We start from the raw sequence: 27,764 nt of genomic DNA, 5'->3' as shown, positions 1-27,764 counted from the left end.
CACACCCTCCCCCTCAGTTATCCCCTGCCACACACACACACCTCCCCCAGTCTCCCCCCACACACACACACCCTCCTCCCCCAGTCTCCCCCCACACACACACACCCTCCTCCCCCAGTCTCCCCCCACACACACAAACACCCTAACCCCCTCAGTCTCCCCCCACACACACACACCCTCCCCCCCCTCAGTCTCCCCCCACACACACACACACCCTCCCCACACACACACACACACACCTTCCCCCCCCCCTCAGTCTCCCCCACACACACCCTCCCCCCCTCAGTCTCCCCCCACACACACATCCCCCACCTCAGTCTCCCCCCCCTCAGTCTGCCCCCACACACACATCCCCCCCCTCAGTCTGCCCCCACACACACATCCCCCCCCTCAGTCTGCCCCCACACACACATCCCCCCCCTCAGTCTGCCCCCACACACACACATCCCCCCCCTAGTCTGCCCCCACACACACACATCCCCCCCCCTCAGTCTCCCCCCACACACACACATCCCCCCTCCGTCTTCCCCCACACACACATCCCCCCCCTCAGTCTCCCCCCACACACACATCCCCCCCCTCAGTCTCCCCCCACACACACATCCCCCCTCAGTCTCTCCCCACACACACATCGCCCCTCAGTCTCCCCCCACACACACATCCCCCCATAGTCTCCCCCCACACACACATCTCCCCCCTCAGTCTCCCCCACACACACATCCCCCCACAGTCTCCCCCCACACACACATCCCCCCAGTCTCCCCACACACACATCCGCCCTCAGTCTCCCCCCACACACCCCCTTCCCCCCCCAGTCTTCCCCCCTCCACGCACACCCTTCCCCCCAGTCCCCCGCCCCACGCAGTCTTCCCCCACACACCCCGTCCCTTGGTGAGGCCACACCTGGAGTATTGTGTACAGTTTTGGTCTCCTAACTCGAGGAAGGACATTCTTGCGATTGAGGGAGTGCAGCGAAGGTTCACCAGACTGATTCCCGGGATGGCGGGTCTGACATATCAAGAAAGACGGGATCAACTGGTCCTGTATTCACTGGAGTTCAGAAGAATGAGAGGGGACCTCATAGAAACGTTTAAAATTCTGACGGGTTTAGACAGGTTAGATGCAGGAAGAATGTTCCCGATGTTGGGGAAGTCCAGAACCAGGGGTCACAGTCTAAGGATAAGGGGTAAGCCATTTAGGACCGAGATGAGGAGAAACTTTTTCACCCAGAGAGTGGTGAACCTGTGGAATTCTCTACCACAGAAAGTAGTTGAGGCCAATTCACTAAATATATTCAACAAGGAGTTAGGTGTAGTCCTTACTACTAGGGGGATCAAGGGGTATGGCGAGAAAGCAGGAATGGGGTACTGAAGTTGCGTGTTCAGCCATGAATTCATTGAATGGCGGTGCAGGCTAGAAGGGCCGAATGGCCTACTCCTGCACCTATTTTCTATGTCTATGTCCCCCCTCAGTCTTCCCCCCCCACACACCCTCCCCCAGTCTTCCCCCCCCACACCCCAAACACCCCTCTCCCCCTCAGTCTCGCCCACCCACACATAAACCCCGTCCTAGTCTTGCCTTCCCCACACACCCCCCCCACACACACACCTCCCCCCCCCCACACACACACCTCCCCCTCAGTTCCCCCCCCACCCCCTCAGTTCCCCCCCACCACACCCCCCCCTCAGTCCCCCCCCACCCCCTCAGTTCCCCCCCACCACACCCCCCCCCCCCAGTCCTCCCCCCACACCCCCCCCTCCCACTCAGTCATCCCCCCCACACCCCCCCTCAGTCCTCCCCCACCAGTCCTCCCCCACCAGTCCTCCCCCCACACCCCCCTCCTCCCCCACACCCCCCTCCTCCCCCTCAGTCCTCCCCCACACACACCCCCCCTCCCCCTCAGTTCCCCCATACACACCCCCTCCCCCTCAGTTCCCCCCCACACACCCTCAGTTCCCCCCCCACACACCCACCCCCTCAGTTCCCCCCCCCACACACCCTCCCCCTCAGTTCCCCCCCCACACACACCCTCCCCCTCAGTTCCCCCCCCACACACCCTCCCCCTCAGTTCTCCCCCCACACACACCCTCCCCCTCAGTTCCCCCCCACACACACCCTCCCCCTCAGTTCCCCCCCCACACACACCCTCCCCCTCAGTTCCCCCCCACACACACCCTCCCCCTCAGTTCCCCCCCCACACACACCCTCCCCCAGTTCCCCCCCCACACACACCCTCCCCCTCAGTTCCCCCCCCACACACACCCTCCCCCTCAGTTCCCCCCCCACACACACCCTCCCCCTCAGTTCCCCCCCCACACACACCCTCCCCCTCATTTCCCCCCCCACACACACCCTCCCCCTCAGTTCCCCCCCCACACACCCTCCCCCTCAGTTCCCCCCCACACACCCTCCCCCTCAGTTCCCCCCCACACACCCTCCCCCTCAGTTCCCCCCCCACACACCCTCCCCCTCAGTTCCCCCCCCACACACCCTCCCCCTCAGTTCCCCCCCACACACCCTCCCCCTCAGTTCCCCCCCCACACCCTCCCCCTCAGTTCCCCCCCACACCCTCCCCCTCAGTCCCCCCCCCCCACACACACCCCCACACCCTCCCCCTCAGTTCCCCCCACACACACACACCCCCTCAGTTCCCCTCACACACACACCCTCCCCCCTCAGTTCCCCCCCCCCACACACACCCTCCCCCAGTTCCCCCCCACACACACCCTCCCCCAGTTCCCCCCCCACACACACCCTCCCCCTCAGTTCCCCCCCCACACACCCTCCCCCAGTTCCCCCCCCACACACACCCTCCCCCAGTTCCCCCCCCACACACACCCTCCCCCCGTTCCCCCCCCACCACACACCCTCCCCCCGTTCCCCCCCCCCACACACACCCTCCCCCCGTTCCCCCCCCCCCCACACACACCCTCCCCCCGTCACCCCCCCCACACACCTTCCCCTCGTTCCCTCCCCCACACACCTTCCCCTCGTTCCCTCCCCCACACACCCTCCCCTCATTTCCCCCCCCCCACACCCTCCCCTCATTTCCCCCCCCCACACACCATCCCCCTCAGTTCTCCCCCCCCCACACACCCTCCCCCTCAGTTCCCCCCCCACACACACCCTCCCCCAGTTCCCCCCCACACACCCTCCCCCTCAGTTCCCCCCCCACACACACCCTCCCTCAGTTCTCCCCCCACACACACCCTCCCCCTCAGTTCCCCCCCCACACCCTCCCCCACACACCATCCACCTCAGTTCTCCCCCCCACACACACCCTCCCCCTCAGTTCCCCCCCCCACACCCTCCCCCAGTTCCCCCCCCCCACACACACACCCTCCCCTCATTTCCCCCCCCCCCACACACCATCCCCCTCAGTTCTCCCCCCACACACACCCTCCCCCTCAGTTTCCCCCCCACACCCTCCCCCTCATTTCCCCCCCCATACACCATCCCCCTCAGTTCTCCCCCCCACACACACCCTCAGTTCCCCCCCCACACCCACACCCTCCCCCTCAGTTCCCCCCCCCACACCCACACCCTCCCCCTCAGTCCCCCCCCCACACACACACTCCCCCTCAGTTCCCCCCACACACACACCCTCCCCCTCAGTTCCCCCCACACACACACACACTCCCCCTCAGTTCCCCCCACACACACACACACCCTCCCCCAGGTCCCCCCCCCCCACACACACCTTCCCCCTCAGTTCCCCCCCACACACACACCCTCCCCCTCATTTCACCCCCCACACACACACCCTCCCCCTCAGTTCCCCCCCCCACACACACACCCTCCCCCTCAGTTCCCCCCCCCACACACACACCCTCCCCCTCAGTTCCCCCCCCACACCCACACCCTCCCCCTCAGTTCCCCCCCCACACACACACCCTCCCCCTCAGTTCCCCCCACACACACACACACACCCTCCCCCAGGTCCCCCCCCACACACACCTTCCCCCTCAGTTCCCCCCCACACACACACCCTCCCCCTCAGTTCCCCCCCCCACACACACACTCCCCCTCAGTTCCCCCCACACACACACCCTCCCCCTCAGTTCCCCCCACACACACACCCTCCCCCTCAGTTCCCCCCACACACACACACACACCCTCCCCCAGGTCCCCCCCCACACACACACCTTCCCCCTCAGTTCCCCCCCACACACACACACCCTCCCCCTCAGTTCCCCCCCCCCACACACACACTCCCCCTCAGTTCCCCCCACACACACCCTCCCCCTCAGTTCCCCCCACACACACACCCTCCCCCTCAGTTCCCCCCCCACACACACACACCCTCCCCCTCAGGTCCCCCCCCCCCACACACACACACCCTCCCCCTCAGGTCCCCCCCCCCCACACACACACACCCTCCCCCTCAGGTCCCCCCCCCACACACACACACACACCCTCCCCCTCAGGTCCCCCCCCCCACACACACACACACACCCTCCCCCTCAGGTCCCCCCCCCCACACACACACACACACCCTCCCCCTCAGGTCCCCCCCCCACACACACACACACACCCTCCCCCTCAGACACACCCTCCCCACACCCACACACTCCCCACACACACACCCTCCCCCTCAGACACACCCACACATGCCCCCCCTCAGTTCCCCTCACACACCCTTCCCCCGCTCACCTCCGCTGTCTCGGCGCCCACTTGCTCAGACTCACAGATGAGGCCCACACAGCGGCCGCTGCTCTGCACGGCGCGGTCGGCGCTCCTCAGGACCTGCTGCTGCAGGTACCACTGCCGCCCCTCGCCCTCCCCCGGGCCGGGGCCGGGGCCGGGGCCGGGGCCGCCGCACTGCTCTTCCTCCTCATCATCCTCATCGGCGAACGGGTTGTGGCGGCTGGGGTAGGCCGACATGTTGACGCTCCGTCAGTCTCCGCGGTATTGCACCGGACCGATTACCCTTCACCTCCCGGTTCCTCGGCAATCCCTCAGTCACCTGACCACCGCTCCACGCCCTGCCCCTTCCATCCGGCACGTCACTGCGCATTGCGTCATCGTGCCACTCCTGGCTGAAGCATGTCTAGGGCGCCGCCATGATTGACGCTGGCAGCCAGGACCGTCATGTGACCTCAAACCCTCCTCAATGTATATCATGAAGTTTAATATATTTATGCATATCTATTAAACTTCAGAATAGTATATATGCGTGTTTCATACTCTGAATATATGGTATTTAAAACAGCATCCAACGCGATTTGTTTCTTTATTAATATGAATCTGCTGTTAATTATGTTTAAAATATTAACATCCCCACTGACACCTGGGAGTCCCTGGCCAAAGACCACCCAAAGTAGAGAAAGTGCATCCGGGAGGGCGCTGAACAGCTCAAATCTCATCGCTGAGAGCATGCAGAAAACAAGCGCAGGCAATGGAAGGAGCATGCGGCAAACCAGACTCCCCACCCACCCTTTCCTTCAAAGACTATCTGTCCCACCTGTAACAGAGTCTGTGGCTCTGATATTGGACTGTTCAGTAACCTGAGAACTCACTTTTAGAGTGGAAGCAAGTCTTCCTCGATTCTGAGGGACTGCCTATGAGGATCTAATAAAAACGAATAATTACTCATAAAAGGTCCCATGATAAACGTATAACTATTTTTTTCTCTTTCAGGAGCTCAAGGATCTGCTAAGCAGTTTCAGATTTTCCCCTACTGAACTCTGATCAATTGAACCTCCTATTGCTCTCTCATCAATTCTATTTCCTATTGATCGCTGATGAATTCTATTTCCTTTTGCTCTCTGATTAATTCCAGCTCCTTTGATCTCTGATCAATTTTATCTCCTTTTGATTGCGGATGAAACCAAATTGGGGAGGGCAGGGTAACACTGAGGAGGACTGCAACAAAAATCCAGGAGGACATTAATAAACTTGCAGAATGGGAATATAATTGGCAAATGAAGTTCAACACAGATAAATGTGAAGTATTATATTTTGGTAGGAAGAATAGGGGGATCACTTATTACTTGGAAAGTGCGAGTCTAGGTGGGGTAGTGGAACAAAGGGATATCAAAGTAGAAATACACAAATCAGTTAAAGTTGTAACACAGGGCAAGACCATAAAATGCATGCACTAGGGTTTATTTCTAGAGGTATAGAATTGAAAAGTAGGTAGGTTATGCTAAACTTGGTTCGACCACACTTAGAGTACAGCGTACAGTTCTGGTCATATTATAAAAAGGGTATCGAGACACTGGACAGGGTGCAGAGACGATTTGCAAGGATGATAACAGAAATGCGAGCGTATACATATCAGGAAAGGATGAACAAGCTGGGTCTCTTTTAACTTGAAAAAAGGCTGAGGGGTGACCTAATAGAGGTCTTTAAAATTATGAAAGATTTTGATAGAGAGGATACAGAGGGTGTGTTTCCACTTGAGGGGAAGAGCATAACTAGAGGCCATCAATATAAGATAGTCACCAAGAAATCCAATAGGGAATTCAGAAGAAACATCTTTACGAAAGAGTGGTTGACGCGAATAGTATAGACGCATTTAAGGAGAGGCTCGATAAGCACATGAGGGAGAAGGGAATAGAGGGCTAGGCTGATAGATTTGGATGAAGAGGGGAGGAGGCTCGAGTGGAGCATAAACGCTGGTATGGACTGTTTCTGTGCTGTATATTCTATGTAATCCTAAGATCTCTGATCAGTTTTATCTTCTATTGGTTTCTGATCAATTCTAACTCCTATTGATCTCTAATCAGTTCAATCTCCTATAGATTGACCATTTCCATCTCCTATTAATTTCTGACCAGTTTTATCACCTATTGATCTCTGATCAATTCTATCTATTGATTTTTGATCAATTTTATCTATTGATTTCTGATCATAGAACCATAGAAAATAGGTGCAGGAGTAGGTCATTCGGCCCTTCGAGCCTGCACCACCATTCAATATGATCATGGCTGATCATGCAATTCCATCTCCTATTGATCTCTGATCAATTTTATCTCCTACTGATCTCTGACCAATTCCATCTCCTATTGATCTCTGACCAATTCCATCTCCTATTGATCTCTGATCGGTCCTAGCTCCTATTAATCTCTTATCAGTTTTATCTCCTATTGATCTCTGATCAGTTTTTATCACCTATTGTATCTAATCAATTCCACCTCCTATTGATTTATGATCAATTTTATCTCCTATTAATTTCTGATCAATTTTATCATTCCATCTTCTGCTGATCTCTGACCAATTCCATCTCCATCTCCTATTGATCTCTGATCAGTCCTATCTCCTGCGGAGTTGAGCTCAGTGCGAGCTGCGCTTTGAGCTCCGCCTCCCTCCGCCGTCACGCATTGTGAGGTGCGCGCTCTCCGGCGCTCCGTTGTGGCCCGGCCCCGCGGGCGCCGATTGGCTGGCCGGGGCGGGCGGCGGGCGCCGATTGGCTGGCCGGGGCGGGCGGCGGGCGCTGATTGACTGGCTGAGGCGGGCGCCGATTGGCGGGTCGAGGCGGGCGGGCAAGCAAGATGGCGGACATGGCGGGCAAGGCGGCCGGCCGCGGCTTCTACTTCAACACCGTGCTGAGCCTGGCGCGCTCCCTGGCCGCCCAGACTCCCGCTTCCATCGAGAAAGTGAGTGCTGTGCCCCTCGCGGGCTCGAAGTGAGGGGCGATCCCTTGAGCTCGATCAATAAACAACAGAGCGGGTGTGTGTTGTGACAGGAGCCGGTGGCCGGGAGGCGGGCTGCGTATCCCGGGTCCCTCGGGCTGCATAGCCCGCCTCCCGGCCCCTGTCACAACACACAAACTCAGCGCTCCTTCCCAATCAATCCACCCCCCCCCCCCCCCCTTTCCCCTCCCTAAAACACAAGTCACTTTGATCAATGCAACCTTTGTGTTCCGCCCAACTCGTTTCTTTTGCTGTCACTGAATGTATTTTATTTTTTTTATAAAATCCTATTTTTTTTTTTTTTTACAAGTGTTAGCCGTGGCTCAGTGGGCGCTGGCGTTTTGAGACGCCCGGCGCTATATAAATAGAAAATAGGTGCAGGAGTAGGCCATTCGGCCCCTCGAGCCTGCACCACCATTCAATAAGATCATGGCTGATCCTTCCCTCAGTACCCCTTTCCTGCTTTCTCTCCACACCCCTTGATCCCCTTAGCCATAAGGGCCATATCTAACTTCCTTTTGACTATGTCCAACGAACTGGCCTCAACAACTTTCAAAATAAGCACAACATAACCGGCAGCTCGCCGCCTTTTTTATTTTGTTCTATCCATTTTAACTTTCTGTGGTAGAGAATTCTGCAGGTTCACAACTCTCTGGGTGAAGAAGTCTCTTTATTCAGATCACTTGTCTCCACCTGGAGTTGTACAGCCATTCGGCCCACCCTGCCTCTTTGGTCGAGCTATCCCAATTTAATCCCCTCCGCTAGGCTGGGTCTCTTTTTTTTTCTTTGGGGGACGGAGGGGGGAGAGAAGGCTGAGGGGCTGACCTTATCGAGGTCTTTAAAATTATGGAAGGTTTTGAGAGAGTGGATACAGAGAGAATGTTTCCACTTGTCAGGAGCAGCATAACTAGAGGCAATCGATATAAGATAGTTACCAAGAAATCCAATAGGGAATTCAGAAAGAACTTCTTTACCCAGAGAGTGGTGAGAATGTGGAGCTCGCTACCACAGGGAGTGGTTGAAGCGAATAGTATCGATGCATTTAAGGGGAGGCTAGAGAAGGGAATAGAGGGTTATGCTAATAGATGAGAAAAGATGGGAGGAGGCTCGAGTGGAGTGTAAACGTCAGCACAGATTGGTTGGGCTGAATGGCCTGTTTCTGTGCTGCAAATCTTATGTAATTCTCTCTCTAATGGAAGTTATAATTTAATCTGCTTCCACCACCCTTTCAGGAAGTGCATTCCAGATCATCATAACTTGATGCATAAAATTTTTTTTCCTCATGTTGCCTCTTTCGCCAATCACCTTAAATCGATGTGCTCTGCTTACTCATACTTCAGCCACAGGAAACAGTTTCTCCTTATTTACTCCATCAAAACCATTCATGATTTTAAACACCTTTCAAATCTCCCCTTACAACAGGACAACTCCAATTTCTCTAGTCTCTCCACATAACAGTCCCTCATCCCTGGTACCATCCATGTGTTGTGGTGATTTGCTTTTGCGCTCATCTTGCCAGTGCAATGCACCAATATATGATGGTTGTACATCTGAATGTTTACAAATGCAGAATAATTCATGCAGGATGTGGGATGCTATAGAATGAAAAGAGCTGCAAGGCTGATCCCCAGTGTTAAAAGGAATTGGAAGGATTTGGCTTCAGCCTGGAAAGAGGGGTTTGAGAGGTTATATTATAGAAAGACAAAGAAAATACTTGCATTTACATAGTGCCTTTCACAACCTCGGGATGTCCCAAAGAGCCTTACAGCCAGTTCGGTCCTTTCTGAAGTGTAATCGTTGTTGTAATGTAGGAAACGCGGCAGCCAATTTGCACACAGCAAGCTCCCACAAACAGCATTGTGATAATGACCAGATAATCAGTTTTAGTTATGTTGGTCAAGAGATAAATATTGTCCCAGGACACCGAGGAGAACTCTCCTGATCTTCAACTAGTGCCATGTGATCTTTTACGCCCATGTGATTTAACGCCTCATCCAAAAGCCGGCACCTCCAACAGTTCAACACTCCCTCAGTACTGCACCGGAGCGTCAGGCTGGATTTTGTGCTCGTGTATAGAAGTATTCAAAATACTTAAGCAAATGGAAAAGGTAAATCGGGAATATCTGTATTATATTAAATTAAATGGGAGTACAAGGAGCACAGGTTCAAGCCAGTAAAAGATAAATTTAAAATGAACATCTTGAAGGTCTTTCCGACAGCAATAATAACTTGTATTTAAATAACATCTTTAATGTAGTAAAATGTCCCAAAGCACTTCATAGGTGTGTTATAAGACAAAAAATAAATTTGACATTGAGCCAGATAAAAAGAAATTACGGCAGATGACCAAAAGCTTGGTCAAAAGAGAGGTAGGGAGGGAATTCCAGAGCTTAGGGCTTCGGCAACAGAAGGCATGGCTACCAATGGTTGAGCGATTATAATCAGGGATGCTCAAGAGGGCAGAATTAGAGGAGCACAGACATCCTGGGGGGTTGTGGGGCTGGAGGAGATTGCAGACATAAGGAGGGGCGAGGCCATGGAGGGATTTGAAAATAAGAATGAGAATTTTGAAATCGAGGCGTTGCTTAACCAGGAGCCAATGCAGGTCAGCGAGTACAGGGGTGATGAGTGAATGGGACTTGGTGCAAGTTAGGACATGGGCAGCTGAGTGTTGGATCACCTCACGACAAAGAGCGATCAATGCAGCGAATGGATTTCCAGGTAGAGTAGTGCAGGTGAAAACTCATTTAAGAAACACTGGACATTGCAATGGAGTTACTGTAGTGTCTTTCTGGATGGATGGGCAAATGGTCTTCCTCACCCATACTTACCTTGTGATAATGTGTGGAGCATTATTTGGTAGACAATGGTCCCTTTAGTACTTTTGTGATTGATTGGTCCATTCCTATACTAATTCACTTTTTTTAATGATTTTATTTTGTTGAAATGAATTCACAGATGCATTGTTTCAAAATGTGAATCTTTGTGCTTAGAGGGTATCATCTTCATGTAACGTGTTTAGTATAAGAAATCTCCATGGCTCAAAAACAGAGCTCCGTGGTAACATTTGCAACTGTGAGTCAGAGGGATGTGAGTTCAAGCTGCACCAGTGACCTGAGCACATAATCTGGGGCGACACTTCATTGCAGTACCGAGGGATTGTAGCACTGTCTGATAAAGAAGTCAAACCAAACCCCCAACCCCTTCGTCCTTTTGGGTGGAAGTAAAATGTACCATAGCACTTAAAAGAAAATAAAGAAAGAAAGACTTGCATTTATATCATCATCATCATCATGTGCCTTTCATGACGACTGGACATCTCAAAGCGCTTTACAGCCACTTAAGTACTTTTGGAGTGTAATCACTGTTGTAATGTAGGAAACGCGGCAGTCAATTTGCGCACAAGCTCCCATAAACAGAAATGTGATAATGACTAGATAATTTGTTTTTGTAATGTTGATTGAGGGATAAATATTGGCCAGGACACTGGGGATAACTCACCTTCTCTTCTTCGAAATAGTGGCCATGGGATCTTTTACATCCACCTGAGAGAGCAGACAGGACCTCGGTTTAACATCTCAACCGAAAGACAGCACATCCGACAGTGCAGCAATCCCTCAGCACTGCACTGGGAGTGTCAACCTAGGTTTTTGTACTCAAGATCTGGAGTGGGACTTGAACCCACAACCTTCTGACTCAGAGGCGAGAGTGCTACCCACTGAGCCACAGCTGATTGGGAAAAGCATCTCCTGTTTAAGTAACAAAAAAAAACACCTGTCAATTATTGTGTTCCGAACACAGATGAGACTGCACACAGGGAGGTTAAAGTAACAGTGACCTCAGTCTTTATTAAGACACTCCAGAGTGAGGAACAGGCCTTAGGGGCCGGCTTATATACAGTGCTCCCAAGGGATGCTGGGATCCCTTGGGACTTCAGGGGATGTGCTCCCTGGTGGTGGAACGTGGGAGTGCATGCTTTACAGATACACAACATCACTTCCCCTCCCCCCCCCCCCCTCCCCCCAAAAGTCAAAGTGAAAACTATTTACAAGGTGAGGGGGTCAAGGGCCTTTCTTTCCCTGGTGGACCGCCTCGGTACAAATGTCTGTTCTGGTGTGTTGTCTGTGCCCTCGCTGGGCTGGCGGGTTGTTGGCCCTGCAGGGCTGCTGGGTGAGCCTGGCCTTGCTGGGCTGTTGGGCGTGATGGGTTCAATTTCCTGGTCCGGGGTGGTGTAGTTGATCCTTTGGGTGTGTGTTGTGGGCTCGAAAAAGGTGGTGTCTGCTGTGGGTTGTTCAGGGCAGTCTGTGAACCGCAGCCTTGTTTGGCCCAGGTGCTTTCTGCAAATTTGTCCATTGTCTAGTTTGACTACAAACACCCTATTCCCTTCTTTAGCTATCACCGTGCCCGCGATCCACCTGGGACCATGTCCATAGTTTAGCACATAAACAGAGTCATTCAGATCAATTTCCCGTGACACAGTGGCGCGTCCATCGTTTACGTTTTGTTGCTGCCGCCTGCTCTCTACCTGATCATGCAGGTTGGGGTGGACCAGCGAAAGTCTGGTTTTAAGTGTCCTTTTCATGAGTAGCTCAGCCGGGGGCACCCCTGTGAGCGAGTGGGGTCTCATGCGGTAGCTCAGCAGGTGGGTTTGGAGTGAGCCTTCTGTGACTCGTTTAAGGCTGTTTGATTGTTTGTACTGCCCGCTCTGCTGCCCATTGGAGGCTGGTTTAAACGGGGCCGAGGTGACACGGTTGATCCCATTGCGGCTCATGAATTCTTTAAATTCGGCACTGGTAAAACATGACCCATTGTCACTGACCAGTATTTTAGGCAGGCCGTGGGTGGCAAACATGACCCTCAGGCTTTCAATGGTGGCAGTGGCGGTGCTTCCTGACATTATTTCACGTTCAATCCATTTTGAAAAAGCATCCACCACCACCAGGAACATTTTACCGAGAAACGGGCCCGCATTGTCGACATGGATCCTCGACCATGGTCTGGAGGGCCAGGACCACAAACCTAGTGGTGCCTCTCTGGGCACGTCGCTCAACTGAACACACGCGGCATTGCCGTATACAGGACTCTAAGTCAGAGTCGATACCGGGCCACCACACGTGGGATCTGGCTATCGCTTTTCTCATTACTATACCCGGGTGTGTGCTGTGGAGATTGGAAATGAACGTCTCCCTGCCCTTTTTGGGTAGCACTACGCGGTTACCTCACAACAATCAGTCTGCCTGAATGGACAGCTCGTCCTTTCACTGCTGGAACGGCTTGATTAGCTCTTGCATTTCAACAGGGATGCTGGCCCAGCTCCCATGCTGCAAGACACAGTTTTTTTACTCGGGACAGCAGAGGATCTTGGCTGGTCCAAGTTCTAATCTGGCGGGCCGTGACAGGTGATTTATCATTTTCAAACGCTTCTGTGACCATCAACAAGTCTGCGGGCTGCGCCACCATCAACAAGTTTACAGGCTGCGCTATTTCCACCTCCGTGGTGGGCAATGGTAACCGACTGAGAGCATCCGCACAGTTCTCTGTGCCTGGCCTGTGGCGGATGGTATAGTTATACACTGATAGCACGAGTGCCCACCTTTGTATGCGGGCTGAGGCATTAGTATTTATCCCCTTGTTTTCAGCAAACAAGGATATGAGGGGCTTGTGATCGGTTTCTAGCTCAAATTTGAGGCCAAACAGGTGCTGCTGCATTTTCTTTACCCCGAACACACGCTAATGCCTCTTTCTCAATCATGCTGTCGGCCCTCTCGGCCTTAGACAAGCTCCTGGAGACATAGGCGACAGGTTGCAACTTCCCCGCAACGTTAGCTTGTTGTAATACACGCCCTACTCTGTACGACGACACATCACATGCTAGCACAAGTCTTTTACACAGGTTATACAATACAAGCAGCTTGGAGCATAAAATGTTTCTGGCTTTCTCAAAAGCAATTACTTGTTTTTTTTTCCCCTTACCCAGTTCTTACCTTTACGCAATAACACATGTAGGGGCTCTAAGAGAGTGCTTAACCCCGGTAGGAAGTTACCAAAATAGTTGAGGAGTCCCAGGAACGACTGCAGCTCCGTGATGTTCTGTGGCTTGGGCGCGTTCGTGATAGCCTCTGTCTAGGTGTCTGTGGGCCGAATGCCGTCCGCCGTGATCTTTCTCCTCAAAAACTCCACTTCTGTTGCCATGAAGACGCATTTCGACCTCTTCAGCCGCAGCCCTACGCGATCCCGTCGCTGGAGGACATCCTCCAGGTTTTGTAGGTGCTCTACGGTGTCCCGACCCGTGACCAATATGTCGTCCTGAAAAACCACAATGCGTGGTACCGACTTGAGTAGACTCTCCATGTTTCTCTGGAAGATCGCTGCAATCGACCGAATTCCAAACGGGCATCTGTTGTAGATGAACAGTCCCTTGTGCGTGTTGATGCAGGTGAGGCCTTTTGAAGACTCCTCCAGCTCCTGCGTCATGTAGGCCGAAGTCATGTCGAGCTTGGTGAACGTCTTGCCTCCTGCCACCGTCGCAAATAGGTCTTGGTTAGCGGGTATTGGTCCTGTAGTGAGAAACGATTAATAGTTACTTTATAATCGCCGCAAGTTCTGACCGTGCCATCACTTTTGAGTACTGGAACAATCGGGCTGGCCCACTCGCTGCATTCCACTGGGGAGATGATGCCCTCGCGTTGCAGCTTGTCCAGCTCGATTTCCACTCTCTCCCTCATCATGTGAGGTACCGCTCGTGCCTTGTGGTGAATGGGCCGTGCCTCTGGGAGCAAGTGGATCCGCACCTTCGCCCCGGTAAAGTTTCCAATGCCTGGCTCAAAAAGGGAAGGAAATTTGTTAAGAACCTGGGTACATGAGGCCTCAACGACATGTGATAGCGCTCGGATGTCATCCCAGTTCCAGCGGATTTTGCCCAGCCAGCTCCTCCCAAGCAGTGTGGGGCCATCATCTGGGACAATCCAGAGTGGCAGTTAGTGCAACGTGCCATCGTCGGTAACCTTGACCATGGCGCTGCCCAGGATAGTGATGAGCACTTTGGTGTACGTTCTCAGTTTTGTGTGGATGGGGCTCAGGGCTGGTCTGACTGCCTTGTTGCACCACAGTCTCTCAAACATCTTCTTACTCATGATGGATTGGCTAGCGCCAGTGTCCAGTTCCATGGCTATGGGTAAGCCATTCAATTTTACGTTTAGCATTATAGGTGGACATTTCGTCGAAAATGTGTGCATCCCGTGCACTTCAGCATCTGCCTCCTCTCTCTCAGGCTCGAAATTGCTTTGATCCACCATGGACCGATCTTCCTCTGCCACGTGGTGGTTAGCAGGTTGCTGCAAGCTCGTTGGAGATGCCCCATTGTTCCACAGCTCTTGCAAACATACCCTTTGAACTAGCATGAATAGGCTGAATGGAAGCCTCCACAACGCCAACAAGGTGTGAATTGCCTTGCATTCATCCTTTGTTGCGGACTCTGAGTAATCTGGCAGTTGCAGACTCGTGGTTTCTGGCCTGTACATTTCTGCTCGCAAACACAGTTCCAGTTATTTTATGAACATTGTTAGCACTTGTGTGCTGAGAGATTTGTTTGGTGTTATCATTGGTTTACATAAACGCCTGTGCTATCGCAATGGCCTTACTGAGGGTCGGTGTCTCTACAGTCAAAAGATTTCGTAGGATGCTCAGTACAAAAAAGTCTCTGAGCATCTGCTCCAGGTAGTATCAAACTCACATTGTCCTGCAAGTCGCATTAGCTCGGCGACGTAGCTCGCCACTTCCTGATCTTCAGATCGCTGGCACGTGTAGAACTGATACTTCGCTATCAGCACGCTCTCCCTTGGGTTAAGATGCTCCCGAACCAGTGTACACAGCTCCTCATACGACTTATCTGTGGGTTTCACCGGAGCCAGAGGATTCTTCATGAGGCTGTAGGTCGGTGCCCCGCAGACCGTGAGGAGGACCACTCTCCTTTTTGCAGCGCTTCCTTCTCCATCCAGCTCGTTGTCTACAAAGTACTGGTCTTGCCGTTCGACATAGGCTTCCCAGTCCTCGCCCTCTGAGAACTTCTCCAGGATGCCCACAGTTTGCTGCATCTTTGCGTTGGATTCATATACTCGTCGCCAGTTATTGTGTTCCTAACACAGATGAGACTGCACACAGGGTGGTTAAAGTAATTGACCTTTATTAAGACACTCGAGAGTGAGGAACAGGTCTTCGGGATCGGCTTATATACAGTGCTCCTAAGGGATGCTGGGATCCTCTTGGGACTTCAGGGGATGCGCCCCCTGGTGGCGGAATATGGGAGTGCATGCTTTACAGATACACAACATCAATAATACTGTAGCACCTTTCTCACGAAAGCAAAACTGATGGAGCAGGCTCGAACGGTTGTATAAGAACACAGAGAAGAGGAAAGGAGTTCACTCGCTGTCCTGGCCAACATGAATTCCTGAACCAACATTAATGAAAACAGATGATCAATTTATCTCTTTGCTATTTGTGGGTATTTGTGTGCAAACAGGCTTCCGTGTTTCCGTACATTACAACAGTGATTAGACTTCAAAAGTGCACCAGTGTCTCTGGAATGCTTTGGGATGTCCTGAGGGTTATATAAATGCAAATTTCCTGAGCCATAGAGACTAGAAAGGTTCAGAATCGATTCACTGGCTGCATAGAGTTAGCTAACTTCAATCAGGGTGGTGGGGAAACTACACTTGTCATCGGTAACCTGGCGTTAGTAATGAAAACAATCCCTCCTGGATTTATAACCTTCTTAGATTGGCAGTGGTAGGAAACACATTGGAGTCTTTATAATGGAAGCAGCAAAGAAACATCTGAGAAGAATAAAAGCAGATTGAAGATGGAGAGGAATTGCCAAGGATTCAGAGAATGGTAACACAGGTGATTCCATATTTTAGATGTGCGATCGTACTATGAAGAGAGGCAAGAGAAAGCTAAACCTGTTCTTGGAAAAAGTGAAAAATGTGGGGAGGAGTGGAAGGGGATATGATTCAAGATTTTAAAAAGACAGGAATAGGTCAGGAGGATATAGAGGTGTATTTTGTGCAAAACTTGGATAGAAGAACCAGAGATTGTGAGTACGTACTTAGAAAGCGGCAAGTGATAAAGAAAGAAAGACTTGCATTTATATAGTGCCTTTCATGATCACCGGACGTCTCAAAGCGCTTTACAGCTAATGAAGTACTTTTTGAAGTGTAGTCACTGTTATAATATAGGAAATGCAGCAGCCAGTGTGTGCACAGCAAGCTCCCACAAACAGCAATGTGATAATGACCAGATAATCTCTTTTTGTTATGTTGATGGTTATGAGGGTTAAATATTGCCCAGGGCACCGGGGATAACTCCCCTGCTCTTCTTCAAAATAGTGGTCATGGAATCTCTTAAGTCCACCTGAGAGAGCAGACGGGGCCTCGGTTTAACGTCTCATCCGAAAGACAGCACCTCCGAGGATATGAGTCAGGCAAACATTAAGTAGGATGATTATCCTATGGGCTTTTGTGACTGTGTACTGTACAAACAGTGTAATTGCAGGTATATTGTGTATCAGATATTTAATAAATATATTAGGGCAGTTACTGAATAAAGGCTGAATGTGTTTTGTTTATACCATAAGAAACAAAAAGACAGTATATATGAATACAGTTTTGAATTAAAAAAAACCAAAACTAAATGTAAATAGTGTGAACTTATTACAGGATTAATGTGACGTTGACAATCTTGTATAGAACAGGTTATGAGGTAGCAATTGAAAATGAAATAAAACCAGTGGAAGTCAATGAACTTCAAAAGTAATTTGTTATGTGAATCTATGTAATCAGGCACTATATAAATGGAAGTACTGTTCTAAATGTACTCCTGTACAAGTCTAGAAGTGTTTCGAGTTGAACGTAGGGGCAAGGTCATGTGCTGTGTGTCATTGTTGTAGTTGGCACTGTCGCTTAATTTGGGAATGCATTCACTCCTTCCAGCCCACTCTTATTTTGCTGCCTGTTCTGCATTCTCCATTGCAGCTTGTCTCTTTCTGACTCCTGGTCTCCCACATCCTTTCGCAAGCTCCTTGCTTCCTGGCCCCTGTCAGTGCACGCTGGTTAGCAGTGAGTGGAACAATCAGTGTGCATTAAGAGGAAATTTTCCACTCTTTGTGGAATGGTGGTGATTGATAATGTATCTAATACATGCGTCAGAGACTTGCAGCAACAGAAGGAGGCCATTCAGCCTATCTTTGAAAGAGCTGTCCAATTAATCCCATTCTCTTTCTCCGTGACCCTGTAAGTTTTTCCTTTTTAAGTACTTACCAAATTCGCTTTCGAAAGTTACGATTGAATCTGCGCCCTTTCAGGCAGCGCATTCCAGATCATCATAACTCGCTGTTTATAAAAAAAAAAAGTCTCCTCATCTCCCAGACTGTTCTTCCAGATGTGGGGATATCATGTACATGAGAGTGTTCAGTATTTCTGTTGCTTTGTGTTCTTTGTTGAGACAGATAAGCTTGAATTAACTTTTGTTTCTCGCAGGTAGAGAAGTTATTATGCATGTCCCCTGTGGATTTCCATGGCACTTTTCAGCTGGATGAACGACGCAGGGATGCTGTAATTGCTCTGGGGGTTTTTCTGACAGAGTCAAAGCTTCAGGTAAAGAGGATTTGTTCTGTACATAATTTGATAAGGCTGGAATCGTATATTTGCATCCGTTCTATAATGAGCACTGGAGGAACCAGAGCATTTTAAATCAGTTGATTATGACACAAGTCTTTCTATTAGAATCCATTTGACTATGTCTGGGCCTTAATATTAATAAAAAGCCCTTGATACTAGCCAACTCCTGTCACTGTTGAAATGTTGCTTTGGCGAAGTCACTGGAGAAATACCACCAACGATGTCTCCGCAAGATCCTACAAATCCCCTGGAAGGACAGGCGCACCAATATTAGCGCCCTCGACCAGGCCAATATCCCCAGCATTGAAGCACTGACCACACTTGATCAGCTCCGCTGGGCAGGCTACATTATTTGCATGCCAGACACGTGACTCCCAAAGCAAGTGCTCTATTCGGAACTCCTTCACAGCAAGTGAGCTGAGGGTGGGCAGAGGAAATGTTACAAGGACACCCTCAAGGCCTCCCTGATAAAGTGCGACATCCCCACCGACACCTGGGAGTCCCTGGCCAAACACCGCCCTAAGTGGAGGAAGTGCATTCGGGAGGGCGCTGAGTACCTCGAGTCGCATCGCCGAGAGCATGCAGAAAACGACCGCAGGCAGTGGAAAGAACGTGCGGCAAACCTGTCCCACCTTCCCTTACCCTCAACGACTATCTGTCCCACCTGTGACAGGGACTGTGGTTCTCGTATTGGACTGTTTGGCCACCTAAGTCTTCCTCGATTCCGAGGGACTGCCTATGATGATGATGATGTTGCTTTGGTTGGTTAATCAACCCGATTTTTTAGAACATTCTGTTTCATGTAAGTTCCATAGAAGTGTCCAGGTTATATCGCGGACAAGTCTTTACCTGTTAAACTTTGAAAAATAAATATTGTGGGCCTGAATTTGCGGTGCTTCCAACAGCGTGCGCACAGCGTACATTGTCTGAAGCCTTCAGAATGGCCCCGTCAGTTCCGGGTTTCCATATGCGCAACGCATGCGCATAGAGCTGGAGATTGTGATCTGTCAAGTTTTGCTTGGATCAATCCTTCGTATCCGCTACAAAATCACTTTCGCTGGCACAGAGTTGGGCTATTGCCCAACTGCTGCCCAGAAAATGCCCACAATAACCTTACCCCTGGTATCAGCGTAAAGGGTTAAAATAAATGTCAACATTTTTTTACGATTTCAACATTCACTTACATTTACAATTAGTTTAGTTTTGGTCCGTTTAAAAATCTTTAAACTTATTTTTCAAAACATTTATTTTTTATTTTATGTGCTTAATTAAATGGTAACTAAATTAATTTTGAACAGTTGATCATTTATCTTTATTTAAGTGGTGGGAATTGTTATTTATTTGGGGATTTGTTATATGCTTATGGGGATCCCATCAGTAAATGGATACCACATTAGCATCAAATGAATCCCCCTTTTTGATTGGTTGAGTTGGCCCATGTGATGTCAGGGACACTATGAACCGCATGTGCCCCTGGGATCTGTGGGCCTTTACACAGGCCTACGCCTGCAGGCCCAGGACTGCAAGTGTCCGACGCTCTGGAGACACCAGGAACGTTCAGATTTTTTTTCCGGTTCGGCAGCGTATTCTTCTGGAATGCCTCCGACAGCAAATTCAGTGCCTATATCTTTTAAAAATATTCGTAATTTGCCAGTCATGTTGCTCATGATCAGTTAATGAATTGAACTTGGTCTTGAAATACAAGTTTGTGATGGAAATTGGAGAGAGACTTTAGAAATTATTTGCACATCACCATCTAGTGGCCCAAGCCTGAAATTACACCGTGACAGTTGACGTAGGAAAAATCAATGATAAACGAAAACCTGAATGCGAAACCTTGACATAGCAATTTAACAATGGTAAATATTAGCATGAAAGAACGACCAAAAATAGTAAGAACAGGAAGTGGCATGCTGAGCATGAATTTTAATATCATACATTCTTATGTTAGAATGTGCAAATTTTTTTGAACTTTGTCCCTTTTCACATTCTATTATTTTTGCATGTATGAGCCATTTGTGTAGCTCATGACCTTGGCAGTACATTTTGTACAATGGTGAGGATGTGGGCAGAATCGTGTACAGTTTATGTTGCTTGATTTGACTAAACTAACCCAGAATTCCATGTAATTCTCTAACTCACCCTGACCATGTATCGTTTTTGTCTAAAGCTACAGTTTTGCATTCTGCATCCATATTAGATTAGACTGCACTACATCAGACATAACTCAGCTTGTCCTATGGCTCCCAATGCCAATTGAATACGAACATACTGTTATATATGAATAAAGAGTCTGACCAGATACTGTGAGCTCAAAGTAAAGTGTGACCGTAGTCTTTTATTACAGGTCTCCAGAGTGCCTCTCCAGCCCGTGAGGTCTCCTTAAGTACAGGGGCTCCCAAGGGATTGTGGGATCCCTTGGGACTCCAGGGGATGAGCCCTTTGATGGTTAAGCAAGGTATTTACAGGTTTACATATATAACACATACGAACAATGACGGACAGGTGAAGACCATCTGGTCCATCAAACCTGTCCCACACAATTGCAATACCTTGTGCATCACAACATATACATCCACCCCACTCAAAACCATGTGATCTCCTGGGAGAGGCCAAAAAACACATTTTAAAAAAAAAACCCAGGCCAATTTGGGGGGAAAAAATCTGGCAAATTCCTCTCTGACCCATCGAGGCAATTGAAATTAGTCCAGGAGATCACTCTGGCGTTGAATTCCCCGCACTACCTACCTTCTGTAAGGGGTGATCCCTGCCAAATCTGGAATTCCAACTTTGATCTCTTGTTGTTGTGGAAGAAACAAATGCTGAAGTGCTGGTGTTTTGTGTCTGGAAGCCATTGATGTGTTGTATCAATTACACGCTATCTGGAAACCTTTCAAACTTTCCATGCACTCTAGTTAGAAAGCAAGTCACTTTAGAGCAGTTAGATTTTAGTATTAATCTAACATTGGATTGTGTAATTTAGCCGCGTAAAATCTAACTTGCTTTGTGTTTTAGTGAAAGAAAATGTGGCTGATTATAGTTTTGAAAATTCAAGATTTGCTATTGCATGTGAATGGTATTTCCCACATTCGAATCATACTACACAGAAAGAGTCCATTAGGCTCAACTGTCTGTTTGCCAGCTCTTTGTTAGAGCAAAGTAAAACTCATCCCACCATTCTGCTCGCTCCTCATAGAATCATAGAAATTTACAGCAAGGAAGGAGGCCATTTCGGCCCATCGTGTCCATGCCAGCTAAAAGAGCTATCCAGCCGAATCCCACTTTCCAGCTCTTGGTCCGTAGCCTTGCAGTTTAGGGCATTTCAAGTGCATAGCCAAGTACTTTTTAAATGTGGTGAGGGTTTCTGCCTCTACCATCTCTTCAGGTAGTGAGTTCCAGACTCCCACCACCCTCTGGTTGAAAAACATGTTCTCTTCAACTCCCCTCTAATTCTTCTACCAATTACTTTAAAATCTGTGCCCCCTGGTTATTGACCCCTCTCTTAAGGGAAATAGGTCCTTCCGATCCACTCTCGGCCCCTCTTAATTTATAATTTCATAGCCCTGTACCTTCCTCTGATGCAAATATTTATCCAATTTTCTCCTTGGAAGAGGCAATGGTATCTGCCTCAACCACTCTCTGTACCAAAGCTTTCCATGTTCCAACTACCCTCTGCACGAAGACATTTTCACTAACCTTATCCTTCACTTTCTTGGTGATAATTTTAACTTTTTGTAACCTCTTGTCACTGACTCCCCAATCTACTCTTTGCCTTCTCTGTTTTCGTGGAAATAGCCTCATTGTTGCAAATCTCCTCATAACTATAGTTTCTCATTCCACTGAATTTACGCTACATGCTTACTGTGGCTTCAATGCCCTTTCAATAATGGTGGTACCAGAAATTGCACACGGTACCAATTTACTGTTATATTGCATACCCCATTTATAAAACGCAGAATGCTGTTGAGCTTTTTTATGGCTTTATCTATTTGCACTTAGAGGGAATTATGTATTTAAACCCTTATGTTCATCCACACCTTGCAATGTATTTCCATTAAGTGCACAGTTGCATTACATGTTTTTTTTTGTCTCCAAAATATTGCATTGTACTTACCCATAGTAAATTGCCTACCTATTCCCCTGACCCACTTATGTCTTCCTGACGTTTTGCTTGGCTCCCTTTTAGGTTTTGCTAAACCTCCTCATTTAATGCTATCAACTTGTGAAATGATTTGATTTGGACAGATGTAACCAATTTCTTATTTTTCACAGCATAAAGAAACTGTGGTCCCTTACCTGCTGCGGCTCCTTAAGGGGTTGCCGAAAGTCCAGTGGATTGAAGACAGCTCAGGAAAAAAAAGTCGAGGTAATGGGATCTCATTGGTATTGCCTGTTACAATTGACAAAGTTCAGTGAAAACTTGAGTCATTGAGTGTTTGGAATATTTTCAGCCCGGTCATGAATTCGTATTCCTCGCAAGCTTGCGAAACGAGAGTTAACTTCAATGTTGTTTGCACAGCGGGGTTGTTCAAATGTTATAAGTAACTAAGTTATGATTGTAATCAGTGGGAGTACCTTCACCTCATCAACTGCAGCGGTTCAAGAAGGCGGCTCACCATCACCTTCTCGAGGGCAGTTCGGGATGGTCAATAAATGCTGGCCTTGTCAGTGATGCCCACATCCCATGAATGAATAAAACATAATGGCACTAGTTTGTTCTAACTAGTTATTTAAAAAAAAATACTAGTTAATCTCCCACAGAGCTGTACCTGGAGAGTCAAGACTGTTTAGTCTTCAGATGAAGTGGGGTTCGTGAGCATGAGAAATTGGGCTAGGACAGGCAGGCACAATTGAGTTGCCAATATAAGGTCACACATTCTGTCCTTGTGTTTATATTCCAATTATAAATAGCTTCTCTGTCCACATCAACAAGTGAAACTGCTTCTATAAATTTGCAATTGCACCTTGCCCACCCATAGTGGAGGCAGTGCAGTACACTTAGGTTTTAAAGATTATCTTCCCACTCATTTTCTGATAGCAGCCCATTTTCACAATTTGCCATGCTGGGACTTGAACTCGTGATCTCTGGGCTGATAGTCCAGTATTATAACCACTAGATGACCATATCCTTTTGGAATTTATGATGATAAATGGTTACGAGGAAGTGCGTGCAGGTGCCTTTTTTAAAATATATCATCATAGGCAGTCCCTCGAGTCGAGGATGACTTGCTTCCACGTCGAAAAGTTCATAGGCGTTTCAATGAAGGACCTAAAATTCCAGGTCCCGAACTACATCTTGAAGGGTGGAAGTGCTTGGATTTTTTTAACGTGTGGTGACCGTTGCACACCAGCCACCACACGGGCTCGACAGAGCTAGGTCTTGGTCCAGTAGCAAGGATTAACCAAGACGACTGGAGACCAGCTGTGCTGCACGGACCTAGTGCGCACACATATCGCAGTGTGGGCTGGCCCGTGTGCCCCTGGGCCCTCGCCTCTTCTGGGCCCCAGACTCACGCCTCTCCTGGGCCCCGATCAAGTCCCTTTACAATCTCTCGCCGCTCCTTCGCCCTGACCTCGCCGCTCCAGCTGTATCTGCTCACCGACCTGGATCTTGCTGATGTCCCTTTTCACTGCCCTTGCTCTCCTGCTCCAGCACGTGCTGCTCCCTGGAGTGGTAGGCCGCCGCCCTGCTCCTTCCGCTCCCCGGCCTGCTCCGATGGTGCTTGCAGGCCGGGGGCCGCTCAATATAATTATGTACCTGTCTGCTTTCTTTCCATAGAAGTAGATATTCTAGTTGACGGAAATGCTGCATGGTAGAGCTCTGATTTTAAGGAGGGAAGCACAGCACTGGTCTATGGTGTTATGTGGGACCCAGTGTTGCTTGTGGCTGCTGCGTGTGAGATTACGGCCCTCTTTCCTGCGGTGGGGGAATTCGGAGTCATGTGGTACATGCTCTCTGTTGCACTGGAAGAAGATAGCTTCGGTTGGTGAAAGCTGCACGCTTCTATTGCAATAGAGATTGCACAGGATGTGGTGAAAGCAGATGGTGGCATTTCAACTTGGCCACAAATGGGAAATGAAACAGAGGAGTATCCTTTGCTTCAATAAGCTGGTGTTATTTCTTAACCCGTTGGTCCCTGTGGAAATCTTCTGTTTTCTGCTGTTTGAATGTGAAACCTGTAAAAAGAAAAACAAAGACTTGCATTTATATAGTGCCTTTCACGACCACCGGACGTCCCAAAGCACTTTACAGTCAATGAAGTACTTTTGCAGTGTAGTCACTGTTGTAATGTAGGAAACCTGGCAGTCAATTTGCGCACAGCAAGCTCCCACAAACAGCAGTGTAATAATGGGGATAACTCCCCTGCTCTTCTTTGAAATATTGCCATGGGATCTTTTACATCCCAACAGAGAGAGCAGACGGGGCCTCGGTTTAGCGTCTCATCCAAAAGGCACCTCTGATAGTGCAGCACTCCCTCAGTACTGCATTGAGTGTCCGTCTCGATTTTTGTGCTCAGGTCTCTGGAGTGGGACTCGAACCCACAACCTTCTGACTCAGAGGTGAGAATGCTCCCCACTGAGCCACGGCTGCTGCTGTGAATTAATACTAGTTGTAGATAAATTCATGAGTATCAATAGTCACATGTGCATGAGGTATCTGTTTCTGCTTCCATTGTACTGTCAGGTTGGCACAGCGATGGCACTCTTGCCTCTGAGGCACAAGGTTGTGGGTTCAAGCCCCATCCAGGTGGGCTTGGGTGGGGCCAGATATCCCTAAACTTCATTGCAGTATTGAGGAAGTACTGCATTATTGGAGGTGCCATCTTACTGATGACACATTAACCTAAGGACCATCAGCCTGTTCAGGTGGATATGAAGGATCCATGGTACTGTTCTGGCTAACATTCAGTCCTCAACCAAAACCACCGAAATAGTAGATCGTTCATTTTATTGTGCTTATAGGACCTTATTCTGTGCAAATAGACTGTGACTTTTTTAATTCATCCATGGGATGTGGGCACATCACTGGCAAGGCCGGCATTTATTACCCATTCCTAATTGACCCAGAGAAGGTGGTGGTGAGTCGCCTTCTTGAACCGCTGCAGTCCGTGTGAAGGTACTTCCACAGTGCTGTTAGGGAGGGAGTTCCAGGATTTTGACCCAGAGACGATGGCGGAACGCCAATATATTTCCAAGTCAGGATGGTTTGTGTGACTTGGAGCGGAACTTGGAGGTGGTGGTGCTCCCATGCGCCAACTGCCCCTGTCTTTCTAGGTGGTAGGGTCACGGGTTTGGGAGGTGCTGTCGAAGAAGCCTTGGCGAGTTGCTGCTGTGCATCTTGTAGATGGTACACACTGCAGCCACGGTGCATTGGTGATGGAGGGAGTGAATGTTGAAGGTGGTGGATGGGGGGGCCAATCAAGTGGGCTGCTTTGTCCTGGATGGTGTTGAGCTTCTTGAGTGTTGTTGGAGCTGCACTCATCCAGGCAAGTGGAGAGTATTCCATCACACTCCTGACTTGTGCCTTGTAGATGGTGGAAAGGCTTTGGGGAGTCAGAAGGTGAGACACTCGCCGCAGAATACCCAGCCTCTGACCTCTTGTTACTATAGTATTTATGTGGCCGACAAACCAACAGTGACTGTACTTCAAGGGGAGTTTATTGACTGTGGAGCAGATTTGCATCTCTGTGGACATAAAAGATGTTATGTAAATATGAGTTCTTTCTTTGTATACCTTGTTTTGCCACGTTGTGTTTAATAATGGTTTAGCTGGGGTTAATGTGTTCACTTAGGTCACAATAGCCATTGTTTAAAATCAAATATGTGCTGTGGGGCAATCTGTGTAGCTCTACTTCCTATCTTTCTGACTTAATTTAAAAAAAAATCTGTTTCTATCTACTCTTGTCAAAAATGACAACCGGCAGGTTTTAAGGAGCGTTTTAATGGAGGAGGAGGGAGAGGTCGAGAGGCGGAGAGGCTTAGGGAGGGAGTTCCAGAGATTAGGGTATAGACAACTGAAAGCATGGCCACCATGCGATTAAAATATGGGGATGTGCAAGTGGCCAGACTTGGAGGAGCGCAGAGATGTGGGGGGGGTGCTGTTTGTCGGGCTGGAGGAGGTTACTGGGATAGGGAGGGGCGAGGCCATGGAGCGATTTGAAAACCAGGATGAGAATGATCCCTTTATAATTGTGAACACCTTTATTAAACTTGTCCCTTTTAATGAAAACTGTTCCATACATTTCCGACCAAGGAGATGTGCAGAGACCTCCCCTACCTCTGTCATGGAGCTTGAAGGTGATAACTGCCTTCCTTTGGGGGAAACACCAGATCTCTGACTGCTGCTTCACTATGGCAGTAAGGGCAAGGTATTAAAAAGCTCCGTGACAGATTGTATTGGAGTTCCTTTTATGCTTTGATACCATGACACCGAAACGTGATTCTTTTGACTTTTATTTCAAAAAAATAGTTTAAAAAAAATGTTTATTTTGTTTTTACCGTTTCTCTGAGGGAGAAAAAGATTGGCTGAGTGTAGGTGTGAGAAATAGGAATGGAAAAAAAATGGGCCGTAACACTAAGACTATCTGAAACAACGTTTGCTGTTCAGAGAATCAATCACAGAATATGAATCCAAGGGACAGTAGGAGTATGTGTGTGTACGAGGCCCGTTCAGCGTAGCTCGGTCTCCAGTCGCCTTGGATCTCCTTGTCATTGGACCAAGACCGTGCTCTGTCATGCCCTTGTGGTGGCTGGTGTACAACGGCCACCCCACGTTGAAAGAATTCACGCACGGGCATCTTCCAACCTTTAAAGTGAAGTTCGGAACCTGGAACGTCAGGTCCCTGGTGGAAACACCTGAGAACTCATTATTTGGTGTGGAAGCAGGTCATCTTCGACCCGAGGGACTGCCTAATACTATAATATACATAGAATAGTACAGTACGGAAGGAGGCCATTCAGCCCTTCGAGTCTGCGTTGTTGAGCAGTGGAAAGATGAATTGGAGTTTATACCTAAGCTGCCCTACACTAGAAGTATTGTGTAACAGAGTTTAGACTGAGTAACTAATATTTATATTGCTCATGCATTAACTGCATATTTTGCACAATCTTCTCCAAGAGAAACATGAAAAAACAAAATCTCATTGCAAAGTAGTTGCATCGTACATCGAAGGGAGGTTTATGAATGTATTTATCCGAAAGTATCCATTCTTTAAAACATTACTTTTGGTATTCAGCATACTTGGATGGAATTGTAGATGTCACCTGTGGCTCAGTGGGCAGCACACTCGCCTCAAGTCCCACACCAGAGATTTGAACACAAAAATCTAGACTGATAGCCTAGTGCAGTATTGAGGGAGTACTGGAGTGCCGTCTGCCATTTCGGGTGGACGTAAAAGATGCCCCGGCACTATTTCGAAGAAGAGCAGGGGAGTTCTCCCTGGTGCCTTGG

The 27,764-nt window shown here is 49.2% G+C and overlaps 2 protein-coding genes across 3 annotated transcripts in view; one reads left to right on the top strand and one right to left on the bottom strand.

Moving 5' to 3' along the window:
• snap29 (synaptosome associated protein 29) overlaps positions 1–4,990 on the bottom strand; it is a 49,101-nt gene extending 44,111 nt beyond the window's left edge. The window contains exon 1 of the mRNA XM_070888051.1: positions 4,654–4,990. Within this exon, the coding sequence (XP_070744152.1) occupies positions 4,654–4,884 (231 nt within the window). The 5' untranslated portion in view covers positions 4,885–4,990. The remainder of the gene's footprint in view (positions 1–4,653) is intronic.
• Positions 4,991–7,491: 2,501 nt separating this feature from the next.
• The window catches only part of pi4kab (phosphatidylinositol 4-kinase, catalytic, alpha b), a 230,214-nt gene continuing 209,941 nt past the window's right edge, over positions 7,492–27,764 (top strand). For both annotated transcript variants that reach the window (XM_070888050.1, XM_070888049.1), the window contains exons 1-3: positions 7,492–7,601; positions 18,173–18,289; positions 22,586–22,679. In XM_070888050.1, the coding sequence (XP_070744151.1) occupies positions 7,497–7,601; positions 18,173–18,289; positions 22,586–22,679 (316 nt within the window). In that variant the 5' untranslated portion in view covers positions 7,492–7,496. The remainder of the gene's footprint in view (positions 7,602–18,172; positions 18,290–22,585; positions 22,680–27,764) is intronic.

This window comes from Pristiophorus japonicus, chromosome 8 (genome assembly GCF_044704955.1).
Source record: "Pristiophorus japonicus isolate sPriJap1 chromosome 8, sPriJap1.hap1, whole genome shotgun sequence".
In the NCBI taxonomy this organism is placed as follows: domain Eukaryota; kingdom Metazoa; phylum Chordata; class Chondrichthyes; family Pristiophoridae; genus Pristiophorus; species Pristiophorus japonicus.
This window is presented reverse-complemented; position numbering and strand designations above follow the sequence as displayed.